The sequence below is a fragment of the Hippocampus guttulatus genome, chromosome 1, assembly GCF_054856545.1.
Source record: "Hippocampus guttulatus isolate MCC_2025c chromosome 1, RoL_Hgut_1.0, whole genome shotgun sequence".
NCBI lineage: Eukaryota > Metazoa > Chordata > Actinopteri > Syngnathiformes > Syngnathidae > Hippocampus > Hippocampus guttulatus.
The window spans coordinates 3,086,610-3,104,944 of record NC_141261.1 but is presented as its reverse complement, the minus strand read 5'-3'; the positions used below and the strand labels follow the sequence as shown (position 1 = coordinate 3,104,944).

General features: G+C 43.6%; 1 protein-coding gene across 2 annotated transcripts; it reads right to left on the bottom strand.

Annotated features, from left to right (window-relative positions):
• Positions 1–937: 937 nt before the first annotated feature.
• Positions 938–18,335, bottom strand: vwa5b1 (von Willebrand factor A domain containing 5B1). Of its 2 annotated transcripts, XM_086129935.1 has the most exons (22): positions 18,197–18,335; positions 17,953–18,114; positions 17,169–17,388; positions 16,813–16,967; positions 15,633–15,764; positions 14,158–14,282; positions 13,321–13,497; positions 12,495–12,605; positions 10,456–10,658; positions 9,288–9,402; positions 8,504–8,689; positions 7,285–7,474; positions 6,947–7,143; positions 6,575–6,767; positions 5,892–6,195; positions 5,496–5,656; positions 4,133–4,255; positions 3,758–3,829; positions 3,129–3,198; positions 2,614–2,737; positions 1,904–2,062; positions 938–1,831 (listed from the first exon to the last, which is right to left on the bottom strand). In XM_086129935.1, the coding sequence occupies exons 1-22, from the start codon at positions 18,333–18,335 to the stop codon at positions 1,520–1,522; spliced, it is 3,630 nt and encodes a 1,209-aa protein (XP_085986061.1). In that variant the 3' UTR covers positions 938–1,519. The 2 variants fall into 2 exon arrangements, with proteins under 2 accessions (XP_085986061.1, XP_085986051.1); XM_086129925.1 differs by having other exon boundaries at positions 938–2,062; positions 5,496–5,633; positions 5,902–6,195; positions 7,282–7,474.

Sequence of the window (18,335 nt, the reverse complement as noted above, 5' to 3'; positions counted from 1 at the left end):
AAAAGAAGCTAATGCACTTGTAAAATTACACTGATTTTAATCAGAGAGGGCTTCATGCGACCCTAAATGTTTTTTATTATTTTTTATTCTGGTTTCAAAAATGTCTTTCCTTTTTTTCTAGCACATCAGGTCATTGACATCTAATTTTTTGGTTTTTAAGTTTGACCGATTAAAGCATGTGCAATATGGATTTTAGCATGCATTATAATTTATAGCTATGACGTTTCAGGAAGAAAATGTACCTGTTGCTGAACTTTACCCTTAATTCATAATTATTATCAAATATATTCCATATTATATTATTGTTATTCTATTTTTATTATTTTTATGAAAGCCTAATGTGGTAGTGAAAAAACAAAGGCATATTTGGAGTTGGTGCCAAAAAAAATCCATCTCAAAAATGTACTTCTCTCATTAAAAAATAAATAGTAGACATTTGTTGATCATTGTTATTTAAATGTCAAGAAATAGATTATTCTGAAATTTCTAAAACACAGGACAGCAATACTTTTTTTTTTCATCTGAAAACAGATTATTTGGTAGTGCAGCGCTTTAGATCGTTCAGATGTGGGATGGGAACATGCACATCTGCAAGTGTTCATGCTCACGTAGTTCACAGGCAAGACAACAATAGTCAACCACAGCGCTGTTGTTGTGTTTACACGTCCATCCAAGCGCACGTTTACTACAATACTAACATGTATAGGTGACTCACGTTAATTCCACAAGACAAAAGAGAACAAGTGATTGGTGGTCATGCATGTTGTTTCTTCTCATAGGGATGTCCCCACCTACTGGTATGGCATGCATATTACAGGTTGTGTTTGGGGTATTTAGTTTTTTTTGTTTTTGTATCAAATCAAATCATCTACATGTCAAATCAATTTGCGCAGACGTGCAAAAGCACGTCTGCGCAAATTGATTTTTTTTTGTCCAGCTGACTCCACGCAAAAGACCGACTGCACCCTTTACTGTCAGTCATAGGGCACATATAGAGATGAAAAAAAATCCAGATTCACATTCATACCATCTCTGAGTGGGAACTGAACTCACACTGCCTGCACTGCATTCAGGCAATTGTACCACTACATCAGCAGTGAAATGTAGTTCAAACTTTTAAATATAAATGTGGTGCATGTTTGCAGCAGACGTGTACAACAAAATAATTATTTGTAGGAGTCAAGAGATTCTTGGGTCGTCTGTGGCATAGTAGGTCAACAAGAGGTTCGCGTCTCGGGTAGGGTACAATAAGGAGGCAAAGCGCTACCAATGGTAGCCTACAGTCGTTTTGTTCTGCACATTCTGCATGTGTACTTTTTCATCTGCAAGCACTTTAAATAAATGTCTCAGTGGAGCAAGACTGCATGTAAACGTTCTGACTCTGATATGTTTGTAAGATGCACACACATACACACACACACACACACACACGCACGCACACACACACAAAAAAGTGCATGCACATTGCTCACAACACTGACGGACCTCAGAGAGACAAGCGTAGGCAGGTGCAGTAGCATCACACACTGTTGGGGTGATAACAAAGCATGTTCAGCTGCAGGTTGTCATCCCAGTGTCTGAGGATGATGAAGAGCTGGTTGGCCGCCGCCTTGACCGATGCCACATCTCGGCCCTCCGGGATGTCCTGGCCGCTGAGCCACATGCTAGCCTTCGCGGCCACCAGCTCCCACTCGATGAAGTAGCTAGCGGAGCTGTGCTCCAGCCAAGCCAGGGCTACCGCCGTTGCCCACACCAGGCTCTCCGGGTCCAGCATCCTCCTTTGCGCACCGCTAGGAGAGCTTGTCACCGGAGCGTCCGGTTCGTTGTCCGCCTGGTATCTGGCGGACGGGAGAGGATCTTTCGAACCCGTTTGTTGGTCGCATGATCCTGAATCGTCTTCGGCGCTCTCTGCGCGCCGGCTGCTCGAGTGGGACAGGTGTCCAAGGCTGGTGCGGTGGCTGCTAAAGGGGGACGTCCACTTGAGCTTGTCCATGGGCACGTTGATGGTGTCGCATAGGGCGGGGTCGAGCGGGAAAGCGCCGCACGCCAGCTGCAGCAACACCTGTGGAATATCAAATACAATGTTGTATTATTACTGTTATTAATAGCAGTAGCAGTAATATTTCAGCCATGCACACGTTTCATTTGCTACGGTTACAATGATGTGACGCCATTTTTGGTAGACAACTTTATGAACTAAGGAGATAGAGGAGCGTCACTGCACGCAGGACCAGATTCACTTCCGTCATCACTGCGCCAAGCGACGTCATTTCTTTAGTGCACGTCACTCGACGTCGTGCTTCCTGCACATGTGTGTCACATCACGAACACGTCGCATTTTCACTGTGCTAAGCCTACAGCCCTACTCTCATCCTATGTTTTTCCTTTGCTCTGACTGTCTCTATAATAAGCCGCTCTCGCACAACTCTAATTGCCCCACGGGGATAAATAAAGTTTTCTGAATCTGAATTCACAATCAAAGTCACATTTGTTTTTTGTAATGTGAACGATAACATCAATCTGATTTAGCAGCAATACTCCGAATTGGGCATCACACCCTGTAGTTTGAACGGAGCCATAATCGCTCTCTGGTCGCATCATTCACATCCCCACCAGAGGAATGTAGTCCTTGTTCTCGTTGTCACTCTCTCCCATGGAATCACCGGACTTGCTATGGGATCGGCTCATGAATCCTTTGGCGGCCTTTGTCAGGAGACGAGTCCTGCTGAGCGCCAACCTGGCCAAGAAGACACACGCCTCAAGTCAACTCAATGTCATTTAGATTGGTGCCAATTTACACCAGATGTGATCTCAAGGTACTTCATATCGGGGAGCAGGTCTAGAACCACACACCTTACACACACAAAAAAAAGCTAAACGAATTCCACGTGAGTAAGCGCGATGGTAAAACGGGCAAGGAAAAACTTTCACTAAGGAAGAACCTTTGAACCCAAGAGAGGCTCGTGGGAGGACAGGCAAGGTGGACAGAGGAGAGAAAGAAAGAGAGAGAGAGAGGGAAAAGAAAATCGAGAATTGGGGAAGGCATGAGGAAACAAAAGTGTCTGACTTGGCGTCAACAGCACACAGCAGCGTTACAGCAATGCTTCATGCCAGCCCCAGCTACCAACCTGGCAGAAAAAAGACTTTCCAAAGACTTCTGAGACTGGTCCGATGTCACTGATGGACTCCTTTGAGTCCCTAGGAGACAAAGATGGGAGAGGGGGGAAAAAATGAATCGCACTGTGGCTTGTTTTTGCCGGCAGTATTTGCACGTTTGCTACCGCTGAAACTTGGGAAAAACATTCATCCATTGTTTTTGTAGAAGCTCTGAGAAAGCCTTTAATATTCTCTCAGGGTTCGTGTCACAGAGATCGGGGATTGTTGTGATCGATGAATCCAAATTTATCCAAACCAGGGTTGATGTAGTCTGGGATTTTTTATTTTGTTTGAACGTTTCTTTTTTTTTTTTAATTCAATTAATTTTTAAAGCAGGTTTGTGAGTGTTTATTAGCTTCTTTTTTTTTTCATTCTAAAAATGCTTCATTTAGGTTTAGTTTTCGAACGGCTTCTCCTCACTGGGTTCGCGGACGTTCTGGAGCCTATCCCAGCTGTCATTAGATGAGAGGCGGGGTACACTCCGAACCAGCCAATCACAAGATCTTGGCAATTTATGAGGTATTTTGTAACGGCCTGGGGTATAAAGGAACAATCGTGACACACATTTTCGATCTGAATGAAGTGGATTTTCTGTTCGTACCTTCTGTGAAGTTATATTTCTCCCAGCTGGATGAGGACGGAGTGCTGCAGGGAGAAATGCCGTCTTCTAAGCCTGGCACAAGAAAACCCGCAAAATTGGACATGAATTTGTGCTGTGCTTTTGATTCGGACATGATCATCACCGCCGACTATGCACCAGTTGTTTTTATGACATGTAACATAAAAGCCAAACAATTATAGACTGCAATAATAAGGTGATCTTGACATTTCACCCGTAAGAAAAAAAAGAACGGGATACCATTTTTGGTCCCCTTACGAATGCATAAAATGTGCATCCTTCGTTTGATCACACCAGTCATCTACTAACATGCAATTAAGGAAGCCTTGTGGCTACTAGAGATCAAAAGTAGCGTACTGTTAGACATGTCTTCAGTTTCTTCCGACACACCACCAGACTGAGAGCGGCCCAGGCCAACGGAGTAAGCTTGGCTCTTCCTGCTTCCTGAACTGGAGCGTGAGCTTCTTTTTAAACCATCACCTGAATATGAGAAAGAGAGTAGTGGCAGCATGTCAATTGCTGTGTCACCTTGAAAGAGACATAAATTTAAAAAATAAAAATGAAAATACATTATTACAACAAAAATACTGACAAATGTATGTCTATCTTTTCTTTTTAGATGAGTAGGGAAAATAGCATATCAGTTATTGATGAGTAAAATTGATTTGTTTGTCTCTGGTGTCTCAAACGATGACGTAACTTCCAGTTGACTGCCAATTGACTTGTTAAATGTGAAATGAGCAGTCCGCCCTTGCGCAAGGTCTTCCGCAGTGTATATCTATTTTTGTCTTCCTGTTCAGCTTGGTGAAGTCACTTTAACGTATTTTGAGAGGAGAGCTTGGTGCCTGGGCTGCATAGAGAAAAACTGCTGTGCCCCAGCTGGAGTAACTTTGTATTTAGTTCTACCTTAATAAAACAACTGAAACGCCTTTCTTAAATTGAATGTCACGTAAAAATGTGGTTAAAACTAAATTTTATTTATACAGCACTGCCCACCAACCGCAGCTGTAACAAAGAGCTATACATTCATGATGAAAGACAATAATCAAAACAATAATAACTAAATATTTTCTAATCCGAGAATAAAGTATCTCCCCACATAAAGCATCGAAGAGGTGCAGATTTCTGGTCACACGATTAAGTCTTAGCTAGACCAAAGAAATTGTCGTGCACGAAACATACAATATAATGCCCCCCCCCCCACCCCGACCCCCCAAAATTTTAAAATATTACATTTATTGTCTCATGCAATTGAACCAACCCTGATCCCTCCTGATATACTGCTGGATTAATGGCCAGCCTGGCTTTCGCTGCAATGTCGACGAGTCGGCTGGATCTTGCCGAGTGAGTGTCTGCATGCGCTTGATGTGGCCATTTATCAAGCGCATCACTGCTTTCGACTACTTCTACATCTCCAAACTCAACAACTTAGCCAGATGATTGAGTGTGTGCTGCTTATCAGAAACTAACGGCAACAGTTAGCTAATGTTAATGTGTGCTAAAACTGTACTTTCCTTTTGACTTTGACATGATAGTGCTTCAGACACTACTTGAAAGTGGCTCTTTTCTTGTGGAACTTTGCCCAGCCTAGCCTCGGGTGATCACTGTCACGGTGGTTATTATGTTCATTAGCCCCAATGTTACATAACGCATGAAGAGAGCAGGATAAAACACTTGTCATAGCGAGGGTGAATACCAGACAATGAAAGATGTAACTCACCAAGTTTGATATATTCAATACATGTCTGCAGATATTCATTTGTGTCCAGATCGACGGGAACAAACACAGTGTATTTGCTCAGTATGTTGCACGTTTTGCTGGTGTGAATGGCGTAAACGTGGTACTTCCTGCCAGAGCCTGTGAAGCCGCATAAGAATATGCTGCATTATATCACATTTCAGATTCTACCAGTCTATGGTGTCAAGTGCCATCTACTTTGCTATTATCGTTTACACGGTTCACTACTCACTTATGTAACAATTCCCCATTGGGTGAGAGAAAAAATACTCCTGGACACTGTGCAATAATGTTTAGCCAATTTGTAGCAAGATCATGCAGCCTACATAATGTAAATGTCAAAATTTGACGTGCCTTCATGTGAGTCATTCATGGAACTTGGCCTCACCGTGCTCAATGTCGCATTCCCTCTCCGCCATGTGCTCAAAGTCATGTATGATGGAGCGTGCGGCCAGATGGTGGAAGGTCTCGTTCCACAGCTCCTCGTGAACCTTCTCCTCGCGTTCCCGCCCCTTCAGGAAGGGCTCGACGTCAAAGAGCACCTCCCACTGGACAGGCTTTCCGCAGAGCAGACCTGACACCACGGCCTTGCACTCCCCTCTCTGCTGGCCCGCCGAGCCCACGTCTGCGATGCGGTTCTCCTGAGGCGTTTCAGCCTGACACAGCTGGTGGCTGTATCCGTCTGCAATGAGGCAGATTGATTCCTAAAGCGGTACATGGAGATAATTTGGCCTGTTTTGAACCTGATGCCCCCAATCCGAATAAATTCAGCCAAGGTCCAATTATGTGACAACTCTAAAGGTTATTCTGGAGTGGGAGGTGTGTTACTAGGGGTTTACCCAAAATGAGTTCATTAAAATATACTTCTTTTTTCATTAAAACACTAGTTAACTATTTTAGGTATCAAGGGGCAAAGTGGCATGTTCCAAGGTTACCCCCCCCCCCCGCACCTTCCGTGCACGCTTCTACAGAACAGTCCAGTTACAATTGATTCAAACTGAAGGGGCGTTCAAATCAGAGGTTCCAATAAATGTCTCTGGACTTTGGTCGAGAGTTATCACCTGCATCTCCCGCGCTTCCTGAAGATGGGCTATCTGTCGACGATCTAGAACCATCCTCTCCAGCAGTGTTCCGGACCGGGGCCGATGTCGGCGTTTCCGAGCCCGCCTCACCTGACGGGTGATGCTGGAGTGGAAGGGGAACGCCTGCTGGATGTTCTCTCGAAGATGCGGCACAAAGACTGATCAGCTGAGGCTGAAAATAAAACAAATGTGTTCATGAAAATGAATGATCCCAAATGAATAAACAACATATTTTACGTTTCCACACACCACTTTAATGTACTTGTCATACAATGAAAGGTTTTCCAAAAATTTCAGGGGTTAAAGTGCCGGTTTACTCAATATTCTCCTTACAGTCAATGTGTGCGTTACCTGGTAGCCTCTCTTCCACTGGGCCTCATGCTCCGGACTCATGTGTCCAATCAGCTCCTGGACTTTAGCTCGCCTAAGAGGATTCTTTGGCATGACGGAACTGGGATCACTGGATGTGTACTTCTTAGCTGGAACGTGCTCGGTTATCTGGTTGGTGCTGTACGCTCGCCTTCGTGCTGACGTCTGACCCTCCAACGCTGACAATGGACCAGACAGGACAAGGAAGACGGTCAAGTGAAAACACATCATGAATTGGCCTGTAATATTGGAATCTTGGCTCTCTTAGAAAATGAGTTTAGACTATGGACAGAAAGTGAGCTTAGCGAGGTTCTTACAACCGTCATTTTCCACGGCGGCATTCTTCATGGATTCCTGGTTGGAATCATCATGGAGAACCTCGCTTGGTGTTTCTCTGTAAGATGCCTGATCATCAGCAGAGGTCTTCAGCGGGTCCTCCTCTTGGGAGTGATAAAAGACGGAGCTGCCAGAGCCAACGGAGCGCATCATGCTATATCGTCGTCTTTTGTCCTGTTGACCGTGACACAAGTGTGTTGAGGAGCCGTTCTTGTTTGATTGGTTAAAGAAGATAAAGAGGGTTCGACACCTCCACACATCCCAAAAAACGACAACCGTAATATGTTCTGATTTTGAGTAGATTTTTCAGGGGTATTTTCCATGACAAAATTCTATACAGATGACAGCAACCAGCCACAACATCATGACCACTGAGAGCACAGGTGTCAAACTCCGCTCTCCCTGTTGCAACACACCTGATTCAAATGATCAATCATCAGCAAGGTATGTCGAAGCCTGACGTTGAACCTGTTCATTTGAATCAGGTGTGTTGCAACAAGGAGACTTTGAAAACATGCAGGACAGCGGCCCTCCAGGACCTGACTTTGACACCCCTGACTTAGAGTGTCTCACAAAAATGAATACATCCCCCACATTTGTAAATGTGATATTCTATCTTTTCAAATGTCAACGTTATAGAAATGACACTTTGCCACCAGTGTTCTGTATGAACTTTTTAGATCACCTACTAATGTAGCTTGTGACTTTTAAAGCTTTCCAGGCAGTCTCCTTTTGTTTTGTTTTGTTTTTTAACAATCTGTTGCCACAAGCCATTACCCTCAATATACTCTTATCTCCCCAGTTGCTATGTTTGGTCGATAACCTTTTCAAAACCCAGGGCTATTATCAGCATGTGTATGTAAATGTTGCCACCCATTCAGACCACACAAGTAAAAAGCTTCAAATTTCACCCAACAATCTAATGAAGAAAAACCCTGTTGCTTAAATGCTCTTTTTTAAAAATGGGAAATTAAAACAAAAACAGGACAAAAGTCTTGAATTCACTGCCAGCCATTTTGAGAGCCGCCTTACCCTCACAAGTGGAAAAAAAAAATCACAAATATATTTCCATCTATCCATTAGCTGAGCCGCTTTATCCTCATGAGGGTCCCGGACCCCCTGCAATTCTATCACCTGAATTGCAAAGGAGGAACTGGAATGTTTTACTCGGACCATTCCCATGACCCAAAACATCAGACTTACAGATTTGGGGTTGGCGTGGTATCGGGTGGCATCGCAAACCACGGCGTACCCAATGAGACTGTCCCCGGGATACAGGAAGGTGTTGCCCACTGGTGAAAGGAGGACCTCCTTGGTCTCAGGAAAGAGCCAATCAATGGAAATGTCACTGAGGACCGGACACATGGTCTTCTTCAGAGTCTTTATCATCTGCAATGCATATAATGTTGTTCGAGAGCAGGGAAAAAGAAAATTGCTGCCTTTCTTACAGTTATTTACCGGAAGCAGGCCGAAATTCTTGACAACAACCCTTGTGATTTTTTTTTCTCACAAGAATGTAAACTAGAAGTTGTCAGGACATTGAATTGTGGACTGTTTGGCTTGTCTTTGTCTCTCATCCGTCCTTTCATCTATTCCCAAAAGTCTCACTGAATTTGCCTCCAGCAAATAACAAACACAGTCTCTTACAACTGAATGGAATCTTAATGAGAAAGTTTCCACCCAACAGCTCTTTTTGATGGTGGTAGGCGTCTCTGCAAGGTATCTTAACAACTGTATTTTGCATTCCAACAGAATGAGCTCTCATCATGGCCTGTCTTCAAGTTGGAGCATAAATACTTGAGTTTTCCAACCAACTCAGGCTGGTGAAGTCCTATCCCAACGCTCGATGCATGAGCTGATGAATATTCAGAGGTGAGAGATAAGAAAGTATTGTACTAATACCGGTAGTAAGTTCTGCATCATTAAGATGGGTGATAGATTTATGAGACATTGGAACTGTGACGATTGGGGAAAGGACCGGACCTACCCTTGGTTGGAGCCTCTCGCCTTCGGCGAGGAACTCAGCTGTTCCTCTGGACACTGCTGCAAGTTCACGCACCAGTCTTCTGCAAGCATTCTGCCCGATGCCGAACGTAAAGCATCTGTGCCAACATAACTTAGGCGTGAATGGTGAGAGATGCTGTCGTCAAACATTGCATATCATAACAATCCCCAGATCGTTTCTCAAATAGGTCCCCTTATGGCTCTGTGCAGTCTTGGCAAATTATTCAGAGCAAATAGAAAGCTGAGTCAGTGATATGATCTTCTGGCGATGCCACATAACAATCTTTGTTTTTCCATCCATGATCTCAGCTGTGATCGTCTTTCAGAAAAAGTTCAGTGTTTTGTAGCAAACCGCACTGGGACTGCGTGTGGCACAGCGGAAAGTGTGTCTATTTCATGGCTCGGGTTTTTCGGTATGGGTTTTTCTTGTTCTCTCTCGGGTTTGCTTCGGGTGTTCCAGCTTCCTTCCACGGTCAAAAAACATGCATGTTAGGTTCATTGGTTCGTTGCTGTGAAGGAATGGCAACCAGTGCACGGTGTACATTGCCTCTCGGCCCAAAGTCAGCTGCTGCTGTAGTTGTGGTTGAGCGACCCCCAACTGGGTCCCACGCATTCGAAACAGATTCATCGTCTAAAATTGACCTTCAAGACAAGTATTTCAGTTATGCTGAGGACAAACCAAATGAGAAACGCGGACAAAGACATCCAGCAGATGAGCTTAAAAACAGGCCCGGTAAAACGTAAATGTCACGGGGTAGAAAGAGAGATTGAGCGACATCTGAACTGGCAGGCTTTGTGTGCATGACCATTTTGGGGCAGTCGTTCAATAACAACGAGGAGACAAAGGCATTTAAGTAGGCCATTTCCGCAGAGACTCCACAAAAGGATTTTGAGACTTACAGCCTAGCAGGAAAACAAGATGATTTCCCACAGTGCTTTGAATCTATTTTGCCTTTGACGTCTTATTAGTCAGACGTTATTTCGGTTTCATATGTTCACAGATTGCATTTTGATGAGATGTAAGCTCCAGTAATGAGTAGCCATTGCAATTAAACCCTGCCAATCCTTCAAAGGCTTCTCCATGGGGCCAAGAGAGCATCGTGAGCATGCGCTGTGAAACATAAGACAACGCATACACTTAGTGAACCTACCTGATGTAGCGCGCATGACTGCGCACCAGCTCGATGACTTGGCCTGTGTTGCCCACCGCACCGTCGGTCAGCAGAAAAAGCAAACGGGGGTGTCCAGGAAACATTGGCTGTCTCAGAATCCATTTGAGGGGCGCCAGGATGTTTGTACCCCCCATGTCGGCTCGGATCTTACGAACGTACTCGCAAGCCAGGGCTAGTGCTTCCTGGATCATGTTGAGGTGGTGGTGGGGGGGACATCAAACCAACATTTAGTGTCCCAGCGGGGGAAATTCCAATTTACACTAACAAGCAGCAAAGTAAATGAGTGGTTAGCATGATTGCCTCACAGCCAGAAGGTACTGGGATCAGATCTGTAGTCGTGTGGAACTTGTCTGTTCTCCTTATTCGTGTGGCTTCACTGTAGGTACTCAGACTTCTTCCAAAGGCAAAAAAAAAATGCATGGTATGTTTGTTGAAAATTCTGTCCTTTGGCGTAATGCGGCGTTTACCGTGTTTGGTTTTGATAAACGTGTGTGTTGCGTTCAAATATGCGAAGATCACTGAAAATGCTACCAAGAGGAAAATAAAAGAAAATATCATTTTTATCTAGCTTATTTCTCCTGATACCCCACTTCAGCTCTTGAGTAATATGTCTGCTTTTGGTTCAGTCCAATAACTATTCTAAAAAGCTCCCCATTGCCCTCATCACGGAAACTGACTTGTCTGAAATATGAAGCCGAGTTGATATTATAAGAGCCACAAAAAAGATCGATTAAGCAGTCCTGCAGAGGTTGACAAATGTGTTGTGACTTCAAGGATCCACTTTCACTTTGCATTTTATTTTCAGAAACAATTTACAATTAGCCACAGGCAATTTATAAAAAATTCAACGGCACTATGCTCTGAACCTCAAGCAGTGCTTGAGGCCTCGAAAATGGTATCCCCTTCTGTCATTTTTACAGATTTGTGACTAGGTTTACCAACGCCCCCACGAGGTAGAGCAATTGAGGAACACACAATAGAGGCACAACACCCCTGGCCAACCATTCAACATACTGTATGTTTACCTTACAGAGTAAAAAAAGAGCAGCTACCGTATGTCATGACCTGTCATCTGTCTGCATGACAAGGTCCAAAATTGACTCTACAAAGACTCCACTTTGAATTTGAGGAAGCACGTCACTGTTTTCTATGTCTTGGCGAAACTCATCCTGGTCAGCCTGATGTGTTTCATGAGAGTACATAAATTATTTGTGTGTGTGTGTGTGTGTGTGTGTGTGTGTGTGTGTGTGTGTGTGTGTGTGTGTGTGTGTGTGTGTGTGTGAGTGTGTGTGTGTGTGTCTATATGGTGTGGGGGGGGGGGGGGGGGGATTATGTGCGGGGAAATATTTTTGATAAACATTGAATGACAAAATAAATACATAATAAATCATATAAATAATTCCATAACATACATCCATTCATCCATTTTCTAATCCGCTGGTCCTCATGAGGGTCGCGTGCATGCTGGAGCCGATCCCAGCTGTCTTCGGGCAACAAGTGGGGTACACCCTGAATTGGTTGCCAGTCAATCGCAGGGCACACAGAGACGAACAACCATTCACGCTTCCATTCACACCTAGGGACAATTTGGTGTGCTCTATTAACCTGCCATGCATGTTTTGGAGATGAGGGAGGTAACCGGAGTACCCGCAAAAGACACACGCAGGCATGGGGAGAACATGCAAACTCTACGCAGGAAGGCCGGAGCCGGAATTGGACCCAGCACCTCTGCACTGTGAGGCGGATGTGCTAACCAGTCGTCCACCGCGCCACCCTAGTTCCACAACATGAGGCTTCAAAATCATGCGCAATCAAGTCATTCTATCTGCTTTCAAACATCGGAAGCTTATGTGCTGAATGTACTGAGACGACACACTGCTCAACTGTCAAATGCTATAATCAAAGCAAATACTTTTTACAGCACTGTATGTAGCTCATATTCGACCAGGCAGAAGCAGTGAAAACAACAACAAAACACAACAAATATCACATGCAACACCGCAAGTCCTCAATCGTACCTCTTCGTAGTTCTGACTACTGGAAAAAAGAGATTTGAAGGTGGAGCCAAAGCTTATTAAGTTGAAGAGGCAGCCTGGGATGAGACTCTTGAGAATGACCACCAATGCATCCTGTGACAGAGTGACACCTCAAATGTGTGAGCAGCATGTCGAAAAGGCTGTGGAAGCAACTACCTCAGACAAAACCGAGCTCTTGTGCCGACCAAAAGGGTCCATATAGGGTTGCGAACACTTCCGGAGGGGCAGCAAGCAACCTGCTCATCTTAAGAGAAGAAAATAGGCGACGGTGAAATCTAACCTGGTCCTTGACCTCTCGCCACCGGTAACCTATGTTGTCACAGTTCCCTTGAAAGAGTCACTTAGTTACCTAACTGATTTTTTGACTTGGTTGAGTGACTGATGGCTTAATTTTAAAACTAATTTCCTTTATTAGTTCCATTCAACAGATGCCGACAACCTCGCTTAACATTAAATCGGCAACCATTTAATTGAAAATAACAGTTACATTTAACACTGAAGTTGATCTTCTAAACATATAAATACACCTTTTTATGATTTAACAGAAGTCGTGATTTTTATTTGGAAAAAAATGAGTCTTTGTGGATTTCACTTAACGCAGGTATGTATTTTAAGGCAGTCTCTTTTGGCCTGACATATTTAACCATTAATATTGTCATGGCAAACCTACTATTTATAATGTACATTGTGTATAAACGTTAAATGTGGGGACCTCACATAGTCACGCAGCTTAATGGAGTTTATGAAATGGCCTCAGCTCCTTCTCGTGCATGACATAACAATATAATAATTCCAGTGAGCGAAGTACCTTCACGCGGGTGATGTTGACACCGCTCATGCTGCCGCTGCGATCAATGAGGAAGATGAACTCTCCGTGCACCTTCCTTAAGTCGGAGTTGACAGGCTTGAGGTTGGGACAGAAGTTGAGCATGACCACAGGGTTGTGGAGGATGTCCTTGTGCAGACGCCTGTGGATGGCCTCCACCTATGGACCAGAGAGGAGACGTAATGACTGATGAGCTTCAATGGCAGTGGTGGACGTGACAGGCAAATGCCAGGCCGAGTGCGGTGGATGGATCCATTGCTGAGTTCCCATGGAAACGCAATTTGATTGCATTAGAGCAGGGGTGTCAAACTCGGGTCCTGGAGGGCCGCTGTCCTGCATGTTTTCCAAGTCTCCCTGTTGCAACAAACCTGATTCAAATGATCAGATCATCAGCAAGCTCTGCGGAAGCCTGACATTGAACCTGTTCATTTGAATCAGGTGTGTTGCAACATGCAGGACAGCGGCCCTCCAGGACCTGAGTTTGACACCTATGCATCAGAGTGTGTAAGGACAAATGACCGCACAGGCGAAAGCTCTTAAGAACAATTTTGCCTTTGCGATGCCTACACACATGCTCTTGCAAAAGCAATGGACAAGATGAGTTTCACTGTAAATTTTCCGAATTTACCCAATTACAATCACAGTAGCATGATACTGACATACACCTTCAAAAAGCTCCAACAAATACTGTATACTGTTTGCTGAGGCACGTTTGTAATGGGCAGACCATCACATTGTGTTGTGCGTCAAACCACATATGCCGTGACATGGATCTCATCAGCTCAGGCACTCAGCGCAGCTGCTGAATGACGCCCTTACCTTCCTCTCGTTGCTGGAGTCCTTCTTTGTGGCCTTGATGAAGTCGCTGCGCCCATGGATGAACTCATCATATTCATCCTGCGTCATGTCGCCGCTCTCGATGAGCACTTGAGGCACGTGAGGTTCTGAAGGAAACCACATTGTGTCACGCTAAGTCATCTGTGTTGGAATGATTCTGATACAAAATAGCTCAGTGGTACAAAATTGTCCGAATGGTTTATTTAGAGCAAGCCAGTGGCCACTTTGCATGTGCGGGAAGTGGGACAATACTCCCACCACACAAAAAAACGTGTGTAATGAGCTTTTCTCATTATCTTGTCATTATGTTGTCCTGTCTTTTCTGTGGTGTCTAATTGTTTGACCTTGTCCTTTCTCAGCTATGCCCTCTGGGCCCAGGGCGCTAATCTTTTCCTTAATGGGTTTGGGCGCACAAATGTTGGTGCCCCATGCCACATTTAAATCAAAAGTGGTGGTGCACTTTGCCTCTTTTTTTTCATTTGTTTTTGCAAACATCAACATACGAGGAAATAAAGATCCCCACAGTCAAAAACGAAAAAGAAACCAAAACACAACACTAGACATAAAACAAACAAAAAAAAACATCACAGATGCACATATGCACAAAAAAAACCAAAAAAAACCAATGCACTCAAGAATGTCAGCGCAACAACGACAAAATTCAAAACTACAAAGTCCAGGGTCGTTTGGTTAGTCTTCATCTCAACCTATTTGTTCGGAACCTCCCATATTCACAAGCATTAAACTGAGATCAATTAAATGATATCTAATTTCCCTCATTGGAGGAATAAATCAAGTTTTCATAATTATAATGGAATAATATGGAATCTCTTCGGTCATATTTATGAATTAAGGGTTAGGTTCAGCAACAGGTGGAATTGTTTTTTTTTTCTAAAACGTCATCGCAACAAATTACAACACATCCTAAAACGTTAACAAGCATTTAGAGGTCAAACGAAAAGGTAAAAAAAATGAACTTATTTCAAAACCCTGATCTGCTAGGCAAAAGGCAAAGACATTTTTTTTTAAACTCAACAGCAAAAACACCTGTCGGGACACATAAAGCCATCACAGATTAAAATCGGCTTTTGAGCACTATTATCTATCCATTCATCCATTCATGCACTTATCCATCTGTCTAAATTGGCCACCCCCAGCTGTGGGTCTGCCAACAAAGCCTCTATGAGACGATAGCGGATCAACAGAGAAGGTTGTTGCTTCAGGGAGACAAGCGGCCCACGGGTGCTTTTCAACAAGATGACACCAGGAGAGAAAACAACAACAAAGACCCGGCGCATCTCAACCCACGCAGTGGCATCCTCAGGTGGACTAAATGCAAGGACTTTGTTATGGCCCTCATATATTCAAAACGAAACACACAAATGCATCATTAGTGGCCTGGAGGAGGCTTAGAGTGAGCGCTAAACTATGTTGAGTGTGACCTTGTATAGACGTACCGCTAGGGTAGATGAGGATTTTAACAGGACAGTCATAAGTGTACTTGTCCGCCAGAGTGATGACCACACTGGTGGCTGAACGGGCCAAAGGGTCAGCATCGGCTCGGATAGCGTGAGACGGGCTCTCCACACCTACGCAGATATCAACAATCATGTCACTTACATTTTTTCTTTCCTTTAGCCTTCATCTGTCTCTTGAACGTAAACATGATATCATGAGTCAGTCTTAGTTGCTACCTCCATTGGGGAGTTTTTGATTTTATATTTGTGTGCAACTCCCGAATGCAGACATTTTCACTTCAAACTCAAACAGTTTGAGGGACTTCGGAAATGTATATTTTTCAGATTCAAACTGAAGCAACGTCACGTACTTTCAGTTTTAGAGTTTCCACTATATCATTACCGTCGTACTTTTTTACTTTTTTTTGTTTTTGGTTTTGTTATGAAATCCCATTCAAAATCCCAATCCCGTTCACTTTTTTTCCACTCAATTCCAGAAAACAGTGAGAAAGACACAGAGTATGGAAAAAGTGTGCCCTGATGGTATATGCGCTCAATTTACCAGGTTGGCAAATTATTGTCAATTATTACTACCACCAAGACGTTTGTTTTTGAATTAGTGTGTTTTTGTGTGAGTGTGTGTGTGTCCGTGTTGTTTTTACAGTTTTCTTGATTACATGAAATGACCTGTCTTCTATTTTGATATAAAGTAGGACCTTTTTGGCAAGTGTTCTCATCTAAAAATGATAGCATGATTATATTTTACAAAGTAGTGTATGTTAAAATTCAGAAACACAGTCCTCAGGTTTTTTTGGGGTTGTCTGTGTGTGTGTGTGTGTGTGTGTGTGTGTGTGTGTGTGTGTGTGTGTGTGTGTGTGTGTGTGTGTGTGTGTGTGTGTGTGTGTGTGTGTGAGAGAGAGAGAGAGAGAGAGAGAGAGAACCTGCATTTTAGGATGTTATTCTCCCAAGGATGTTTTTATTGTTTCAGTGTCAGAGTTTGAGGAAGGGTTCCTGCTTCAACAAGCCCCGGAGAAGACTCGCTTAGTATAGTATAGCGCTGGTCAGATCATGTCACTTTAATTACAACTTGGTATTGGAAATGAAAGTCCACTACTCAAAGAACACGCTCAGTCCACGGAAGAGTAAACCTGGACCAGGATTTTTTTTCTCCACTTCTGACCTGCGAGGAGGTAGGGGCCTCGTATCTCCAGCTGGAAGTTGAACTGGTAATCCATAGAGTTGATGGCCTCATCCTCCAATAGATCCAACAAGCAAAAATGAGCGGGGGTGGGAGCGCGATCGTGTGCGCTGGAGCCACATTGGTATTTATCCCTCCTAAAAGAAAGGAAATACTTACTGACCACACAGACAATTTTCTCCTGGAAACAGGAATTTACAACTGAACTAAATTCCCAGTTCAAGCACACAAATGTAAAGCAGATAGCTAGAGAAAGCATAACATGATGACATTTGTTCCGGACTGGCGTTTTTAAAGAAAAGTGCTTTTCTAGTTACACCTCTCTGTGCATTTCTTACATTCTGGAGAAGTTTGGGGATAAACCCTGTTCCTCGTTGATGCTCCTTTGTACGCGGGGCGTGCACGCTGGCGGTGTGGTCACACTGATGCCGCCGCTGGGAAGAGTGGACAGCTCACAGGAGGTACTGACCAGAATATGGACTGTCTCCAAAGGAGGAATGATCCCCAGGTTTACTACTAGCACTGTCCTCTCCAAATCCTCATCCAGAAGTATGTGTCCTGGAAGACCAGCTGCATTAGTTCTTTTCTCTTTTACTTCATTTTTTTCAGATGTGTATTCTACCGGTGATTACAATATGTATCTTGATCCAGATGCTTTTATTTTATGCGTCCACTTACGAAATAAAATTGAGTGCATATACAGCATTCCATTTTTTTTCATTGCAGAAGCCATTAAAAAAAAAAGATAAATTAGTACTATATTTTAAAGGGAAATTTGTATTTAAAAAAAAAAATCCTTGCAATATATCAACATTATTCAAATTGAATACAATTTGCAGTTTGGATGTTTTTGCAGGAAGTATGAAGTAGACAGGCACAACATGATTTGCCTTAAAATGATGTGGCGAGCCAAATCTGGCCTCCAGGCTTTGAGTTTGACACCAGTGTTGTAATGCCTGTAATGTGCTTATAGTGTTTGTTAATATTAACGGTGATAGGTTGAAGATAAGATAGATCTCGATTGATCGTTCTATAAAACTACCTTTCCATTGCAAGCTGTGCATGTACAGTAGCATAAAACAATGGAAGACACGGGAGACAGAAGAAAGAGAGCAAATTCACCGACACCATTCGGCGGAGCAACATTTGGTGTGCTGCATGAATTGTGGTAACAGTCATCAATCTTGGCTTTGTCCTTGATTTGCAGTGTGATAATCTGACTGGAGATCATTGCCTCAAAGCCCACGACAATGTTTTTTTCCTCCAATGGATAGATGAAGATACCTGCAAAGCCATCAGAGAGGAAATAGAATAATGACATCGGGTAATGACGCCTATTCAGAGGATTAAAAAAAAAAAAACGTACCTTCAATGGCATGATCCTCAATATTTTCATATGTCATGGAAGCGGTCATGGCCTGAGTGTAGCCCCTGACACAGGAAGTGATGTCAGAGACACTGAGAGGTAGAGCACTACGATTCTCCTTGTTGATGAGTCCCGGCAT

Excerpts from the sequence above, each read along its gene's own strand:
- vwa5b1 (XM_086129925.1), bottom strand. The coding sequence starts at position 18,335 with ATGCCGGGACTCATCAACAAGGAGAATCGTAGTGCTCTACCTCTCAGT. Across the intron at positions 8,690-9,287 it reads GCGAGAGGCTCCAACCAAGG|ATGATAAAGACTCTGAAGAA; the intron begins GTAGGTCCGGTC and ends TATGCATTGCAG. Across the intron at positions 5,634-5,901 it reads GGAATGCGACATTGAGCACG|GCTCTGGCAGGAAGTACCAC; the intron begins GTGAGGCCAAGT and ends GCGGCTTCACAG.